This window comes from Schizosaccharomyces octosporus (genome assembly GCF_000150505.1).
Source record: "Schizosaccharomyces octosporus yFS286 unplaced genomic scaffold supercont6.1, whole genome shotgun sequence".
In the NCBI taxonomy this organism is placed as follows: domain Eukaryota; kingdom Fungi; phylum Ascomycota; class Schizosaccharomycetes; order Schizosaccharomycetales; family Schizosaccharomycetaceae; genus Schizosaccharomyces; species Schizosaccharomyces octosporus.
The window spans coordinates 3,916,719-3,933,581 of NW_013185619.1; the positions used below are offsets into that span (position 1 = coordinate 3,916,719).

At 38.5% G+C, this 16,863-nt stretch overlaps 7 protein-coding genes across 7 annotated transcripts; 4 read left to right on the forward strand and 3 right to left on the reverse strand.

The window, feature by feature from the left end:
• Positions 1 to 39: 39 nt before the first annotated feature.
• On the forward strand, positions 40 to 653 carry SOCG_02576 (meiotic recombination protein Rec15; the record flags this gene model as incomplete). The annotated part of the gene is made up of 2 exons (XM_013161068.1): positions 40 to 244; positions 292 to 653. 2 exons carry the CDS (start codon positions 40 to 42, stop codon positions 651 to 653), a joined length of 567 nt encoding a protein of 188 aa, XP_013016522.1.
• Positions 654 to 1,541: 888 nt separating this feature from the next.
• On the forward strand, positions 1,542 to 3,502 carry SOCG_02577 (WD repeat protein). Its single transcript, XM_013161069.1, has one exon. It carries the CDS (start codon positions 1,709 to 1,711, stop codon positions 3,296 to 3,298), a length of 1,590 nt encoding a protein of 529 aa, XP_013016523.1. The 5' UTR covers positions 1,542 to 1,708; the 3' UTR covers positions 3,299 to 3,502.
• Positions 3,503 to 3,688: 186 nt separating this feature from the next.
• Positions 3,689 to 8,952, forward strand: SOCG_02578 (ATP-dependent RNA helicase Prp16). The gene has a single exon (XM_013161070.1). It carries the CDS (start codon positions 3,732 to 3,734, stop codon positions 7,287 to 7,289), a length of 3,558 nt encoding a protein of 1,185 aa, XP_013016524.1. The 5' UTR covers positions 3,689 to 3,731; the 3' UTR covers positions 7,290 to 8,952.
• On the reverse strand, positions 7,100 to 8,961 carry SOCG_02579 (Cdc73 family RNA polymerase II accessory factor). The gene is made up of 4 exons (XM_013161071.1): positions 8,387 to 8,961; positions 8,199 to 8,338; positions 8,049 to 8,151; positions 7,100 to 8,004 (listed from the first exon to the last, which is right to left on the reverse strand). Exons 1-4 carry the CDS (start codon positions 8,751 to 8,753, stop codon positions 7,493 to 7,495), a joined length of 1,122 nt encoding a protein of 373 aa, XP_013016525.1. The 5' UTR covers positions 8,754 to 8,961; the 3' UTR covers positions 7,100 to 7,492.
• Positions 8,962 to 9,012: 51 nt separating this feature from the next.
• SOCG_02580 (cytoplasmic lysine-tRNA ligase Krs1) lies at positions 9,013 to 11,183 on the reverse strand. The gene has a single exon (XM_013161072.1). It carries the CDS (start codon positions 11,081 to 11,083, stop codon positions 9,314 to 9,316), a length of 1,770 nt encoding a protein of 589 aa, XP_013016526.1. The 5' UTR covers positions 11,084 to 11,183; the 3' UTR covers positions 9,013 to 9,313.
• A 369-nt stretch (positions 11,184 to 11,552) lies between these two features.
• Positions 11,553 to 15,554, reverse strand: SOCG_02581 (nucleoporin Nup85). Its single transcript, XM_013161073.1, has one exon. It carries the CDS (start codon positions 13,793 to 13,795, stop codon positions 11,777 to 11,779), a length of 2,019 nt encoding a protein of 672 aa, XP_013016527.1. The 5' UTR covers positions 13,796 to 15,554; the 3' UTR covers positions 11,553 to 11,776.
• Positions 14,933 to 16,815, forward strand: SOCG_02582 (sulfite sensitivity protein SSU1). Its single transcript, XM_013161074.1, has one exon. The coding sequence runs from the start codon at positions 15,217 to 15,219 to the stop codon at positions 16,417 to 16,419; it is 1,203 nt and encodes a 400-aa protein (XP_013016528.1). The 5' UTR covers positions 14,933 to 15,216; the 3' UTR covers positions 16,420 to 16,815.
• The last annotated feature ends 48 nt before the right edge of the window (positions 16,816 to 16,863 follow it).

Here is a 16,863-nt window from a genome sequence, read left to right on the forward strand (position 1 = left end):
AATCAGTAACAAACTGAATTAAAACGTTGTTTTATTAAAATGAGCTACTCAGTTTCAGCAGCACAATTATGGTCGCGAAAACTGGCTATGCAAGCTGAAGATATGCAATTGAGTCAAAAAAATACAAACAGCAGTATTTTAAACATTATAGGAGAGATGAAAGCCCTACAAGAAACAACAAATCAGAACATGGATCAAAACTTCAAATCTCTTACTCAAAATCACCATCAAGTTTCGTCCTATAGTAAGATTAATTGAAACGGTACACAAAACTAATGAAGAAACTTTTAGTGTTTCAAACCTTAAACAACTTCCAAACTTATCTTCAAAAGGTGATCGAAGAACAACAGAAAACCAACTTGCGCATGGAAGTCTTGGAAAAAAACGTATTTACATTACAAGCCCAACTGGGGTCCATTCAAACCGAGCAAGAGAATGGGTTCAAGAACATAGAGAAGCTACTAAAAGAGTCGACAGCCACTACAGTGGCTGCTACAATGAAGCAAGTAGCAGCAAAGGAACCCAAACGAAAAACCACTACGTCTCATTCAAAGCCTGTTCAAGCGAACCCAACATCAGCTGCCAAAAGAAACGCAACTTCAATGAGGAAAAGAGTGCTAGCTTTGGACTTTTTGGCTGAAGATGACTACTAGAAAACTATTCCTCCAGTTAGGTCATTCTACTTATTCTACAAAGTCATAAAATACAGTATGAATTGCTTAAAGGATTCCTTCTATTATTATTTTTTTTATCTCTTGCAACTAAGCGAACATCTGTAAAATGTTAGTTTCCTGATGTTTTTCAAAATTCATGATATGACTTTTCAAAAAAACATAAAAATGCTTTGGTATAAAACCTTCAGACTCTTCCTATTTATAAGCGGTATCATTGAACAAGTGTCTCAGACGGCACTTCCTATATTGCTCAGGTTTTTGTCATCACTTATGTGAAGCATCCATATATCTCATTGAAAAGTTTCAATTGAACTTACCTAAACTATGCCAAAGCAAGCTTAAACTCCAGAAGAGTTCTCAAACATGGTAGTGAATATATAATTTAGCTGAAAGGCTTGCTATATATAACTTTTGTGACGGCTTTTTTCGTCCATGCATGATGACAAGAAAAATTGTCAAGCTGAAGCGAAAGAAGACGGATGTTTAGCTACTTTGACCTTATGTTTAGTTGTCTAAATAGGAATATAAATGGTAATGCGTAGCGGAATTGCTTGAAGCGAACATTGGATGATTTACCAAAGAAAAACAGACCTTTCTAATTGAAGGAAGAACACAAATTACCTAATATCTTAGTCAATGAAATGGAGTTTTGTTGAGAAAATTTATTTTAGTTTTTAATGAATAAAACAGATCACACTAAGGATTGTAAGTTTTGTAATTACACTTTTCATATGAATACTCGATCATTGGTTTTGTATTTACTAGTGTATTGCAGTATTATATCGTAAGTTGTTTATTCTGTGTTGATCCGCTGCGCTATGCTGATAATGCGTTTTAAGAAGAGCTCAATATATACCTTCCAGCTGCTATAATTTCTCTTTCTCCATCTTCCCAAAAATTAATTTTTGGGAGTTACTGGGGGTTTTCGACTAAAACCGTAAAAGATTCAAAAAATTGCTGTGAAATTGATCTAGACGTCGTCCTGTACGCGAAGAAGTGTGAATTGTGTTCGAGATAGTTCTTAAAATTGAAAAATGTCTATTGTTTCTTCAGTAGCTTTCGTCCCTCGTGGATACGCTGCAGAATTCCCCAAGACTTATGAATTAGATGAAGCTGAATACGAAAGAATCAACAATATTTCCAAGTTGAAGTTGGAAGACGCTCGTGCTCAGCTTGAGAACCCAGATAATGAACAGGAAAAGAGCGAAGATGTAGCTACTGAATCGAAAGATCAGACGGCTTCCTCAACCGCAGGGGTTCAAACGGCAGAAGAAATAGACGATGAACTCAAGGAATACCAGTTGGATAATTACGACGAGGAGGATGAGGAAGAACAAGATGATAGTTTGTCGGCATTTAGCAATATTAAAGGAATTCAATACCACGAAAATGGAGAAAACGATCCTTACGTGACAATGGATGCACAGGAGGAAGAAGAAATGGAGCGTGAAGAGATGCAAATTTATCCTACAGACAACCTTTTGTTGGCTGCACGTACAGAGGACAACATGTCGCACGTCGAAGTATATTTGTACGAATCAGAAGAAGAAAATCTTTATGTTCATCATGATTTTCTTCTTCCATCCTTCCCTTTGTGTTTAGAATGGCTAGATTACAAAGTTGGTACTTCTGACGATACACCAGGAAACTATGTGGCAGTAGGAACATTTGATACTGAAATCGAAATTTGGAACTTGGACGTGGTCGATGCAGTCTACCCAGCTGCTGTTCTCGGTGCAAGTGGTGCATCTTCTACTTCGACTAAAAAAAAGAAGAAGGCTCCCAAAGTGAATCCTGAAACCCACACCGATGCTGTTCTTGCTCTTTCTTCAAACCGAAATGCTCACAATCTTTTGGCATCTGGTTCTGCAGATTCCAGTATTAAACTTTGGGATTTAGCCTCTTGTACTTGCGTTAAATCTTTCACTTATCACACGGATAAAGTTTCTTCTTTATCCTGGCATCCCAAGATGCCCTCTGTGTTGCTTTCTGGTAGCTATGATAAGACAGCCAGAATTGCCGATTTGCGTGCTGATGCTGCTCCTTTAACGATTACTATTGACAGTGATGTTGAAAACGTGGCTTGGGACCCTCACAATGAAAACAATTTCTACATCGGTTCTGATGCTGGTATATTGTACTATTGTGATGCTAGAGATATGAGCAAACCTGTTTGGCAACTGCAAGCTCACGATGGTCCTATTTCTTGTATGAGCGTCAACGCTAACATCCCTAACCTGATCGCTACCGGTTCAACCGATCGAATGGTCAAATTATGGAATACGTCCGATAACACCCCCAAGCTGGCGGTTTCTCGTGATCTTGACATCGGTCGTGTGTTTACTTGCGCTTTTATTCCTGACGAACCTGTTGCTTTCCAGTTGGCTGCTTCCGGAAGCAAAGGCCTTGTTCGTGTTTGGGATACCGCAACTAATTCTGGTGTGAGAAGAGCATTTGACACCCGTGTCAACAAAGACTCTGCTTCTACTAAGGAACGGGTTGTTCAATTAGAGGACGCAGCTGCCAATGATGAATCGGACGAAGATGATGAATATGAGGACATTGAAGCAAACGACGAAGATGATGATTCTGCCGACGATGTTGAAGATCAAGAGATGGCTTAATTTTTAAACTAATCATCATTTGATTCGGAATAATTTGCTTTTATTTTAAATTGGCATAGGTGTTGTGTATCAGAAGTTGAGTAGACGTCTTGTTAATTATTAACATTGCAATGTGATTTGCAAATGGTAAATATGGGATTTTTTTGGTTAGAGTCAATAAAGGATTGTTAATATTTTCTTCTTTAATTAATTTGAACGTATGTGGTTGTTTTTGTATTTGTTATGTATTGTTGAACAAGTCGCGTTTAGTTTCAATTAAGTAAATGAGCGATGTTTAGAACTGGGCCTATAGACTCAATTACATTAATAGTTATCAGTATATAAATTTCGATTTTCTATTCATGTCAGTTTTGCATAAGTAGTGTTTTCTGTTGGCCACAAGCAGAATCACTTCCTTCGACCTTCGAACTCTACACTTTAGCCATTGATAGGTATGTCATCAAATTCTTACAATGACAGCTTATTTTCTGAATTAGTTAGAAAAATCCAAGAGTATATTCCAAATAAAGATGCTAGTGAATCGCTAGCGAAACGGGTTTTGGTGATTGCCAAAGGTCAATCGACTGAAGAAGGGTTTGGCAAAGCATTAAAAACATTTGGGCGCTTTTCTGATCAAGATACTATTATTATTTATGATCTATGTAAAATTATAATAACAACAAATGATAATATGGGTCCACCAGCGGATACTTTACCTCGAAGCGACGGTCAAACCAAGGCAGGTTTGGTGGTGCCAGTAAAGCGTACTCATAATCATGATTCAGGAGCCAATTCCTCTTTACTAGGCTTAGACGCGTTAGCAAATGAGAAAAGACAAGAACAAGCCGAAAGGTCTCAGACTTTACGGGCAGGGTCATCACCTTCTCATGTAGGAATCTTTGGAAATCATGACCGTGTGGAATTTAGAAAGCCAAAAATCCCATCACGATCTGATCGGCCCTTGCGTCGTCGATGGAATGATAACGACTATCACGAAAATCAAAAGGATGATGAGGACTACAAGGATAAACATTACACCCGTAATTATACGAACCAAGGAAACATTAAAGATGAAAGATTTGAATCTCGAAGGGTTGCAAGGAAGGATGATCGTGATAACAACGACTTCGCGTTTAAAACAAGGCGTAATGAATATGAAGAAGATCCTGTTAGCCAACGGAAACGATTTATGGATAAAAAACAATTTACTGACCGAAAAAGTGACAGAAGTTCCTTTGTATCACAGAATACTTGGGACCCACGTGACGTGGAATATCCTGAAGAAGACCACGAAAGCTTAGAGGACCGTCGTCGCTGGGAAGAGGAACAGGCACATTTGGATCGTGAATGGTACATGAATTCAGAATCTCAAAATTTATTGGGAGATGAAACTCATAACCCATTCGCCGATTTTGAAACGGAGGAAGACAAACAACGAGAAGTTGATTTTATTGAGTCCCAGAAACGTCACCTTTCTGCTCAAGCTACGGAAAGAATGAAGGAAAATTCGATTTGGGAGAAAAATCGAATGGTTACTTCCGGCATAGCCGCGACCCCAGGATTAGAGTCTGATTTCTCAGCTTCAGAAGAAAGGCGTGTTCATCTTTTAGTTCACGAACTCCGGCCTCATTTCCTTGACGGTGTTAATTTTACTCTAAGGCAGCAAGAAATTACCTCCGTGCGTGATCCTCAAAGTGATCTTGCTATAAACGCACGCCGGGGTTCTGGCGTTGTTCGTGAACGACGAGAGTTTAGAGAACGTCAAAAAGCTGCTACTGCAGCTACGACACTTGCTGGTACTTCTTTGGGAAATGTCATGGGTGTTAAAGAAACTTCAGAGGAGGCTGTTAATAAGGAACAGAACCGCATGCCTTCTACGGTTGCCGGTAAGTTAGGCCCAAAAAAAGAACCAATTGAAAACTCTGCTAGGACGAAAACTTATAAAGAACAAAGGGAAATGCTTCCAGCGTTTGCTGTGCGTGAGCAATTATTGTCTGTAATTCGTGATAATCAAGTACTTATCGTAGTCGGTGAAACGGGGTCCGGTAAGACAACTCAGCTTGCCCAATTCCTTTATGAAGATGGCTACTATACTAACGGGATGATTGGCTGTACTCAACCACGACGTGTTGCTGCAATGTCTGTGGCTAAGCGCGTGAGTGAGGAGATGGGCGTTGACCTTGGCTCATTAGTTGGATATTCCATTCGTTTTGAGGATGTGACAGGTCCTGACACCATGATAAAGTATATGACGGATGGTGTATTGTTGCGTGAATCCCTAGTACAAAACAATTTGGAGCGTTACAGTGTTATCATTATGGATGAAGCACATGAAAGATCACTTAATACCGATATTTTGATGGGATTATTGAAGAAAATCATATCAGTAAGAAGGGATTTGAAACTGATTGTAACTTCTGCAACCATGAACTCACAGAGATTCTCTGATTTCTTTGGAGGTGCACCCCAATTCACCATTCCTGGTCGTACATACCCTGTTGATGTTATGTTTTCTAAAATTCCATGTACGGATTATGTTGAAGCCGCAGTTAGACAGGCGCTTCAAATTCATTTATCGCAACCGGCAGGTGACATATTAATTTTCATGACCGGTCAGGAAGATATTGAGGCTACTTGCGAAATTATGGCAGATAGGCTAAATCAGTTAGACGATGCTCCTCGACTATCTATCCTTCCAATCTATTCTCAGATGCCAGCTGATTTACAGGCGAAGATTTTTGAATCTGCGGAATCAGGAGTTAGGAAGGTCGTTGTTGCGACAAACATTGCAGAAACATCTCTTACTGTGCACGGTATTTCTTATGTTGTTGACAGTGGTTATTGTAAGTTGAAAATGTATAACGCGAAGATGGGGATCGACACTTTACAAATTACACCTATTTCCCAGGCAAACGCTAATCAAAGATCTGGTCGTGCAGGGCGTACGGGTCCTGGCTTAGCATATCGTCTATATACTGAGTTAGCTTATATTCGCGAAATGTTTCAAACAACTTTGCCAGAAATTCAGAGGACTAATCTTTCTCATACGGTCCTGCTATTGAAATCTCTTGGCATAAAAAATATTCTACATTTTGAGTTTATGGATCCGCCACCAGTGAAGACTTTAATGGCTTCTTTATATGAGCTTTGGACTTTGGGTGCTTTGGATAATTACGGAGAACTTACAGAAATAGGAAGGAAGATGTCGCTTTTCCCAATGGATCCATCATTGTCAAAATTAATTATTATGGGAGAAGACTATCATTGTACTGAAGAAGTCATTACAATTGTTTCAATGTTGTCAGTACCATCCGTATTCTATCGTCCGAAGGAAAGGGCTGAAGAAAGTGACGCAGCTCGAGAGAAATTTAATGTCCCAGAAAGCGATCATCTTACTCTCTTGAATGTTTATTTGCAGTGGAGAAGAAACGGATGCTCTGATACATGGTGTAGTAAGCATTTCCTACATGGTAGAATACTAAAAAGAGCCAGTGATGTTCGACAGCAACTGGTGGAAATCATGAGTACTCAAAAAATACCGATTAAGTCAGCTGGATCTGAATGGGACATTATTCGAAAAGTTTTGTGTTCATCATATTTCCACCAGGCTGCAACAGCTAAAGGAATTGGTGAATATACACATTTGCGTAGCGGAATGCCATGTCATTTGCACGTTACCTCTAGTCTGTATGGATTAGGCTATTTACCGGATTACGTTGTTTATCATGAATTGGTGCTGACTTCAAAAGAATACATGAATGTCGTTACAAGTGTCGACCCACATTGGTTAGCAGAATTTGGCGGCGTTTATTATTCTCTAAAAGAACGTGTTCGTAACGAGACAGAAAATTACGAACGTGTTTACTCTAATAAAGCGAAGTTAGAAGAACAGATTGTGGCAGATCGTGAGACGGATGCCAGAAAAAAAAACTCTAATGATGATGCACCAAAAAAACCTGCTAGAAAAGCAGTGATACGAGCAAAAGCCCCACGCCGGGTACGGGGATTTTGAGCGTACCCTGCTACTCCTTCTTCATGTACATTAAAAAATTATTTTATGGATTAGGTATAAATGATTTTGAAAATATGAACACCTCCTTGTACATATGAGTATGAGGATAGATAATAGTAGAAGTAGTCTTTACCAGATATCTGCGAAAGAAAATAATGGAAAGGAGAGCTTTAAAGACATGTAATCCTCAAGGATGGTAATATTTATCGTCTGTTGCCGGTCAAAAGAGGCCACCGATTTTCCATCCATCGCTCTAATTTGTCCCATAACTGGCTGACAACCTCACGATCGGTATGTCGTCGAACACGTTCAACAAAGACACCTTCAACATTCCAATCTCTTGTAGCGGGATGTGGAGCATCACCGACGTACTGAACAAGGAAGCCTTTAACATGGTGGAAAAGCTGATGGGGTTCTGACCATTTATAATCACGGAATTGCCAAGCCTGACCTGTGGTAAAAACGCACACCACACGACTCCAATAGTCCGGCTTAAAGTTCTCCGTGTTATCTACTACAATGAACCGCATAGTACCAAAATTGGATTTTGAACTTCTATGATTCACGGTTACCAATTCTGAGCCGCGTCCGCCGCCTGCGGCTTGAGCAGCTTCGAGAGGTGGTACAAAAATGCCTTCTTCAAGAAACTTCTTTACGTTGTGCATAGTCAAAAGAGAAGAAGCAGATGGTGAGAGTAAAATAATAGGATCACGATCTAGAAAAAGTTTAGTAAACTGATACACCATAAATCACGCATACTTCTTCTTTTAGCAGACTTGTCAGCATCTTCAGCAGCTGGGCCATGAGAACTTTTATTCATGTGGATATAATCTAAAACATCTTTACGCAAGGAGAGAAAGTTCTAAAGAGATTAGTCAGGCAAAGATACAATGTTAGGACGAAGCATACCGTAGGCTTGGCACCATGTAGGATAGTATTATGATTGGAGACAACACGAGAGTTATTTTGCAACCATTTTACCTGATCACTTTTTTCTCCAACTTTCTGTTCTCTTGTTGGAACCTCTGCCTTTTCAGTTTGTTTAGCTTCTATTAGAAATCGTGAGTTAGAATAATTACAAGAAACGACTTGCATACCTAATCCGACAATATGTTCGCTTTCAGCAGAACCTTCTAACCAAGAAATCAAATCGGTTCTTTCCAAAAAGGTTAAATTGCGAATACCATACTCCGAGCATTGTTGGATATAGTCAGCAATACTGGAATCTCTCAGGAGCCAAGCAAAATATATGCTTCTAAGTGTAAATGGTTCGTTGGTTTCTAACTTTATAAATTTTGTATTTTCATCTAAACTGAAGGGCTTCGGTGACTCTGTAAAGGCGACGAACTTAGCATCCGATAAATTTTCTACTTCAGAATTGGTATTTTCACTTGCTAGAAGTTTTGGTTTCTCGTTTTTACTAATAGTGTTCTTTAAACCCAACAATGCATCTAGTTCCTCCATTTTTGGTGCTCAACAAAAAAGGGCAAAAGTCAAGTAGTTTCAAGGCATGACGAAATGTCGTATCTTAGTTGCCGGAAACTGTCAATCTTTTAAAACAAATCCCTAGAATTTTTACTAATATTATTGATTTTTGAGTATCCATTGAAGCCTATTGCGGTTTTCTCTACTGAACAACATGCTGAAGCTGAAGCATCCATCAGACTTCTAGTACTAAGTCTTTGCATTGCATTTCAACGATGAAATTGCATTGGAAATATTATAGCAAACCTATAGACAATATATTGCTCTAACCTAATAACATCACATATATGTTTCTTGTTGGTTCCTCTCCCAAACAAAACTCAAGATTTAAAATATCGAAGACAAAGGAATTTCAAATACTATTAGATGCTTTGCTACCCTATCAACCAGGAGTATATACAGTAAGGCTTTGGCTTCTAAACATTAAATCCTCTGGTAGGAAGGAATGTATTCTATGGAATATCAACGATCGAAAATGATCGTCATTGAAATAAGTGATGACCTAAACAACCCAAAAAACAGTACCAAAAGAAAGCTTATTACTTGGCGATAGTAGGTTCTTCAGCTTTAACTTCGGGCTTCATGTGAGGGAAGAGCAATACTTCACGAATGGTGTTGCTGTCAGTTAAGAACATGACCAAACGATCAATACCAATACCCCAACCACCAGTAGGAGGCAAACCGAACTCAAGTGCTGTACAGAAATTTTCGTCGATGATTTGAGCTTCGTCATCACCTTGGTCTTTTTGGCGAGCTTGCTCTTCGAAACGTTCACGTTGGTCGAAAATGTCGTTCAACTCGGTATAGGCATTGCAAATCTCCTTTGTTGCAACGAAGGCTTCAAAACGTTCACACAAGCCAGCATCAGAGCGATGGTACTTAGCCAAAGGAGACATCATTTGAGGATGTCCAATGATGAAAGTAGGGTTAATGCACTCGTTTTCAATGAATTCACCAACCAATTTGTCAAGAAGACGAGAGTTGGTTTGAGGGGGAGAGCACTCAACATTGTGTTTAGCACAGAGGTCTCTCAAGAATGCATTAGCCTCATCGGAATGAAGAAGATCACCAGGAGGGAACTTAACGTTAAGGCGTTGTTCCAAATGCTCAATCATGTTGATACGGCGCCAAGGACGAGAGAAATCCAATTCCCAACAGGGACCTTCGGGGCCTTCAGGATGGTAAGGAATCTTGTAAGAACCGCAGACCTCTTTAACCATGCCGGAAATCATTTCCTCAGTGGTATCCATAAGATCATAATAGTCGGCATAAGCTTGGTAAAACTCACAAGAAGTGAACTCTGGGTTATGAGTCAAGTCGGCACCTTCGTTACGGAATTGGCGTCCGATTTCGTAAACGCGATCTAATCCACCAACGACGAGCATCTTTAAGTACAACTCAGGAGCAATACGCATGAATAAATCCATGTTCAAATCGTTGTGGTGAGTAACGAATGGCTTAGCTGTAGCACCACCAGCAATCATGTTCATCATGGGAGTCTCAACCTCGATAAAGTCACGCTTGTCCAAGAAAGTACGCAAATATTGGATGATACGGCTACGAGTAACGAAACGGTCACGAGTAGAGCGGTTCATAATCAAGTCCAAGTAACGTTGACGGTAACGGGTTTCCAGGTCCTTCAAACCATAGTGCTCCTTGGGAAGCATACGCAAGCAAGGGCTGAGTAAAACACATTCACGAGCGAAAACGGAAAGTTCACCGTCAGCACGGCCCTTGGGGTTGGAGCGACCAGGATAACCGCGGATACCGATAATGTCACCACGACGGATGTGCTCATGTTGATCAGCATAATCAACACGGTCAGCATCTTGAGCTTGACACATAATTTGAAGCTTGTGGCCATCAGCATGAATTTCGTAGAAACGAAGTTTGGCACCAGCAGTACGAAGACCGTGAACACGACCAGCAACGGTTACTTCAACATCAGGCTTTGTTTCACCACGTTGTAAGCCTTCATATTCTTTGATAAATTCGGGAAGCTTAGTACCGACATTGAACTTGTGAGGATAAGGGTTAGGTTGCTTAGTTTGGCGCAACTCCTTAATAGCACGAGAACGGTTCTCAAAATATTGGGAAGGATCCAATTCCTCCTCGTTCTTTTTAGCACTCTTAGCCTCTGGAGGAGCAGTAGCAGCCTTCTCAGCTTGTTTCTTAGCTTTAGCTAACTCACGAGAACGAACTTTCTCTCTTTTCTTCAACTCGGTTTTAGAAACATGTTCTCCAGTAACAGGGTCAAGGACAAGAGCCTTAACTCCTTCTGTAACGTCCTTAACTTGTTCAGCACTCATTTTGCCCTGCAATTGCGGTTGTTAGGTCTGAGTGAAAATTTTGGTGGAAGGAAACTTTAGATTCTCTGCTACTACAACAAAACTGATGATCATATTAAGTACTATAATACAATCGCAAAAGCTGAGGGATAATATAATAATGTGTAGAAAAATTATAGTGAAGGAAGAAGTTGTATTCGCAGAAGTTAGATAAGACTCATTTACTGTGAGTTATATTATGATCATTAAAACATCCTTTATGCCTGATTGAATGGCAGATACGTGTCAATTGGCTTACCTCTCAGCCCAACCAGCAAAACTACTCTTAAGCTGAAGATACTTTCTGAGAACTCGTCCGTGTTTTCTTCCTATTCAATGGACCGTTAGACTAGAATTTGTTAAATTGTAGAATTCTTTTTCTATGTTTATGTCCCATAGACTATATTCATGTTACTTCGAGGTGCTTATATCTAGTATGAATATTATTATGTATGTCCCTACCAATGCTATGAAATTTTTTAAGCGGGAAACTGCAGACTGACAATTTCTTTTAAGGATCCACAACATTCCAGTAAATTAAATTCGCGTCAGGTAAACGAGGGTCGAAACGATTAGCAAGAACACATTCATATATAACCCCAATCTGTATTCCTAATGACCTTTACTATCTTTTCTTTAAATATTAGTTGAAGCATCGTAGAAGGCTTTAAACTTTTATTTTACAGCATTCAAGTAGTTCCAAGAGACAATAGAAGCTAATTGAATTCGGACGTCCCTGACTAGCTTACTATTCGATACATTTTTTTCATGGTCTTCCAAGCAAGCAATGCAGTCGAATGCGCTTGTCAAAGAAATCGTTTGATAGTTCTTTGTATTTCTGGTAAATACAAGCAATTCTTTCAAAAGTTTTTCTCGATAAAATTTAGGAGAATTAATCATCTTTAGTAACCCAATAAGCAATTCACCTGCTTGGCGAGGATCTTCGCTTTCCTTACAAAGAAAGTATTGGTGAATTGCAGCAGCCGGCGAAAGAACAGAAGCCAATGTTGGAGAACACAGACGAGGAGAACTTAGGAGATCATATAAAGTCTCATCTTCTGCGGCGTTTACTGAATTTTGATTTTCGAGACAAAGATTGAAAATTTCCCATGTCACTCTGTTCATTGTAGTAAAATCACGAGCTTTGTCTAAAATAATCAATGCCTCACCATAAGCACCTTCTGCAATCAAATTCGTTGCCCAATGAGACATAACACTCTGTGCTTCTTCTTGTAAATCCAACTCTTGACAGACAGTTAAAGCTTCATCTTTTTCAACAATATTATGCAGAGGGACTCTGGATATTAGGGATTTTATGCGTTGATGTCCGTATCCTGGTACATGCTTCCAATACGCAAAAGCTACCTGCCAGATACCCTTTGTTTCCAAGATAATTTCACCGTATTCAAGTAAGAGATGTTCACGAAGTGTTACGGGAAGTTCTTCGGTAAAATAATCTTTAATATATCCAGTTTTATGTAAAAAGTCGGCCAAATGAACGGCGAGACCGACATCCAACATGTAGGAATGTTGAATAGCGTCCAATGGTTGATTATTGCACAATGCAACGCAAAGCTTTTCGAATTCCAGAGTCGAATCGACATAAAAATCAGTGTCTTCGGCAGTTGACATTTGATACAAAATAGACACTTGAGCTGGGTTTTTACAATCCAAAGGATCGTATAAGAACGCTAAAGCAGAAAAGTACTCTTGCCAAGAAATACAATTCGTTTTAATCTCCTCCCTGTTACCGCTTAAAATGTTCAACAAAGAAAGTAGACTTTGTTCAACTTCCGTTGGTATATCACTGTGATTCACTATACTTTGATGAAGGTGTGCTATCCGTGAACGCCAAATTTTCCATCGCTTCTCAAAATCAACAGCAGATCGAATGGACTTTTGATGCAAGCATGGACAATACTTCAAAATGTCTACAAGATCATTTATCGTGGTTTCCAAAGTAGGTATTTCTTTCGTCAATGACGAAGACTCTAAACAAGAAATAGTTTGTTGGAACAAGCCACGGATTGCTGTTTTGTTGACATAAGACCAGAAGGAAGGGTGTTGATAGGGTATACGGTAGGTCATAATTTCCAATCCATCTTCAGCGACGGGTTGAGGGTCGTAAGAGTTAACCCAGTCCATGATAGTTGTTGATAGAGTATAAGGAGAAGAAGAAGGAAAATATATTGCTTCTGCACAACGCCATGCAGATTCTACTTCCCATAGCGTATCCAAAGAAGGCTGGAGCTCTTTTTGTCCATCGTTAATTTGGGTTTGGAAATATTCTAAGACTTGATTGATCTTTTTACGAAATATAGAACTGATTTTTCCATAAAACTGAACTAATACCAATTGGTTTAATTCATCATTCATGGTAGGCTTTAGAGAAACATCTTGCAATTCTTCCCATAGTTCATACCATGAAATTAATAATTCAGTAGGTTCAATCAACGGGGAAGGTTGTTGAAATTCATAAAGGTGTCCTTCCGCTTCCTCAAAAGGACCTGAAGATTTTGTGTCATCTAAACTCAACTGTTTGCTTGTAATAAATGTAGATCCCTTGAGGGTATATGGATGCAAAGCAAATCCTGCAGTACGTTCATTTGACGACCAAGCAGAGATATTGCCAGATTCTATGGGAGCATCCTCAAAATGGTAAGTAATATCATAAGTGTCCTCGGTTGTATTCATAATTTTTCACGCGCTAAATTGGAACGATGGCTTGAAACGAAAAATAAAAAAAGATAATTGAATGAATAATACAGAACTGTCAATTCATGAAAGCTAGATGAATCGTGAAACAACGAAATAAAAAACAAGCGCCTGTAGGCCCAGAAGGAAGGGTTTCCAAAAAATTAAATACTGTTTCCTATATTATTATAAAAAACTGCAAATAAAAAAAAAAACATAGACTCACAAAAGAGGCTAGAAACAAGTGTTTGAAGTGCAGTAGGAAAAGAGTTGTTACGTGGAGCTAGCAAAAGCAAGGCATGAGCTAGACGTTTACCTGAAGTTTGGACTAGCAATTAGAACAGCTTAAGAATAGTTTCAAAATAGAAAACAAAAAGCAAGAAAAATGTCTTTTTCTTTTCTTTTTCTTTTTTAGTAATTCGATGTGGATGACTTTTTCGTCAGCTTAAACGAACATTAGCGGTTATTCCTTCAAATAATCTTTCCTACTTGTTGTATGAAAACTGTGAATCTCGTTGAATTGGATGCAGAAAAGAGCCTAAGCGCGTGTGAATTGATTTGGTAGTTTGTTTCCAAACTTCACCATTGCCGCGAAGTTCTTTGGGAAGTTATAGAAATTAAGAATAATTGTTTTCAAGAATCAATGATCAACTTTCAGTTGGCTCAGAGCAATTATTTTTAATGAAGAAAATGTTGAGGCATTGTTCAACGACCATGCGAACATCCAATTCGAGGTCAAAGTTCGCGAGAAACTCCTTATTCTTTACATCTTCAAAAGTTATAATGAACAAAGCTTATTCTTTCTGCCACTGTCTAATAGCTCTAAGCTGCAATAGCTTTCACCATTGCGAATGCTCGATGTCTCACTAGCGTTTAGAACAATGAAGGAACCATCGATGTTTTATTTTTCTTTTTCTCTTACCTAAAAATAATAAAGAACTCTCAATTGTTTAAACTCCATTGATTTCACGGAGACCTAGTATCTTCAAACGGTGGAAAAGCAAATCCCTGTCAACTTCTTGAATTGTAATTAAATAAAAAAAAATATGTTTCTTCTTCAATTACATATGCATTTAAACATATATTCTGCGCAATGGATCCAAAAGATTTGAGATCTCATGTCATAGGATTCAGCTAATTTTGATCAGATATACTTAACGAACGACTTTAAACAAGTAAATGAATCAGTGTCCCTTTGCATAGTCAACTCTGTGAAAAAAGAAGGCAAAATAAGGAAGAAAAGAAGAAAAGAAAAAGGATATTGCCATAAATGAATAGAAGCGTTCCTGTTCATCTCATTGCGTGATACAAGACTCCATTGTGAGAACTTTTTTTATAATTATCCAACCTCTATTATAGGAATCGCACAAGTTTTTCCTTTTTTTTGTTTCTTTTTTCTTGTATGCATTAAAATCGGAGGAATGAAATTAGGATCTGCTGTCTATAGATTTTTGGTGCAGGATTATCAAAACATATGGATGGTATCCATCATGGGAACCGCCATTTCTGCTAACATTTTGTATAGTTTTCCTTATAGTGCACAATGGCTACGCATTTGTTCGTACATCATGTTTGGATGTGCTCTTATATGCTTTTTTTTAAACACCATCATCTTTTTCTTGAAATATGTCGTCTACAGATCGTACCTACCAGATGGGAAGACGTTTTATAATGTAGCAGACACCTTGTGTTTAGGCTGCTATGGTATGGGATTGTCAAGTATCATCAATATGCTATGTTATTTGACTAACCCTTCATCCACGCCACAAAATTGGGTCAATTTTATCTATATTATTTGGATTTTCAATACCGTAATGTCTTTCTATACCTCGTGGGTGATATTTTCGTTTGTGTTTACCAAACGAGTAACCTTTCAATTTTCCACCCTCTTAGGAAATATCGTACTTCCTTTTGTTCCATTGACAGTTGCTTCTGCAACTGGAACAGTCGTAGCTCAAACCTTTTGGTCTCGCCTGAGTCGTACAATATTCTTAAACACCATCATTACCTGCTATATTTGTTGGGCCAATGCTGTTTCGGTGGGCTTTTGTGTCATTGGTATCATTATATGGAGATTGATTTTCTACAAATATCCAGATAGTCCTGTTGCTTTTACTCAATTTGTCCCTATTGGTGTGCTTGGTCAAGGTGCTTTCGGGATTATCATGCAAGCACTAAATATTAAGACATATGCGCATAACTATCTACAAAATATTTCGTCTGTTAATATCTATACCAATGTTTTGTTAATAATTTCTGGATTTTTATCTCTATTTTTGATCTCTCTTGCCTATTTTCTTACCTTTGTTGCTTTCTTTGGTGTTTTCACTCATGGGGTACGACACGACTTTACAGTTCTATGGTGGGCTATTACTTTCCCATTAGGTACTATGTCAATCTCCAATTCAAAACTTGGTGAAGTAGCGCAACTTACCTTTTTCCGTGTTCTTGGTGCCATTTACGGTGTTGCCTGCATCTTTATTACCATCGTTTGCATTCTCGGAAGCCTCTACTTGGGAGTCCTTAAGTTTCGCAAGGAATTTTTTCAACAGAATCTAGACAATTCGTTACCTATATCTGTCACAGATGAGACAAAGCGAGCTTCTAGCGGGCGCTCCTCCTAAATGCCATACACGATCGTATCCCTCTTGCTTTTTCGTAAAAAGCAAAGTGTTTCCTTTATCTCGAATTCCGACCATTAGTTGTGCATTTTTTGATATTCTAAACAAAAAACGAGAACCATTGACCTTAAAGAAACGAAGATACACCAATAAATACAGGTGATTCCATAACCCGTCAAACAATGGTTCTGCTAAGGAATAAAACAAAACTCCCTTATACCTTTCTTTTGATAATTTATATAAGTATTTAATCTGGTTATTCGAATCTGGAATTCTTTTTATATGTAAAAACTAGTTAAGAATGCAACTTTTCCTTTTGTTTATATTACATTAATATACACTTTTATTGTTGACTAGTGTAGTGAGGGAAATTAATAAATCCTTAAACGAAATTCCGAGTACGCTTATTATACGATATTTGCTTTTCGTATTTTGACCAGCCTCCTA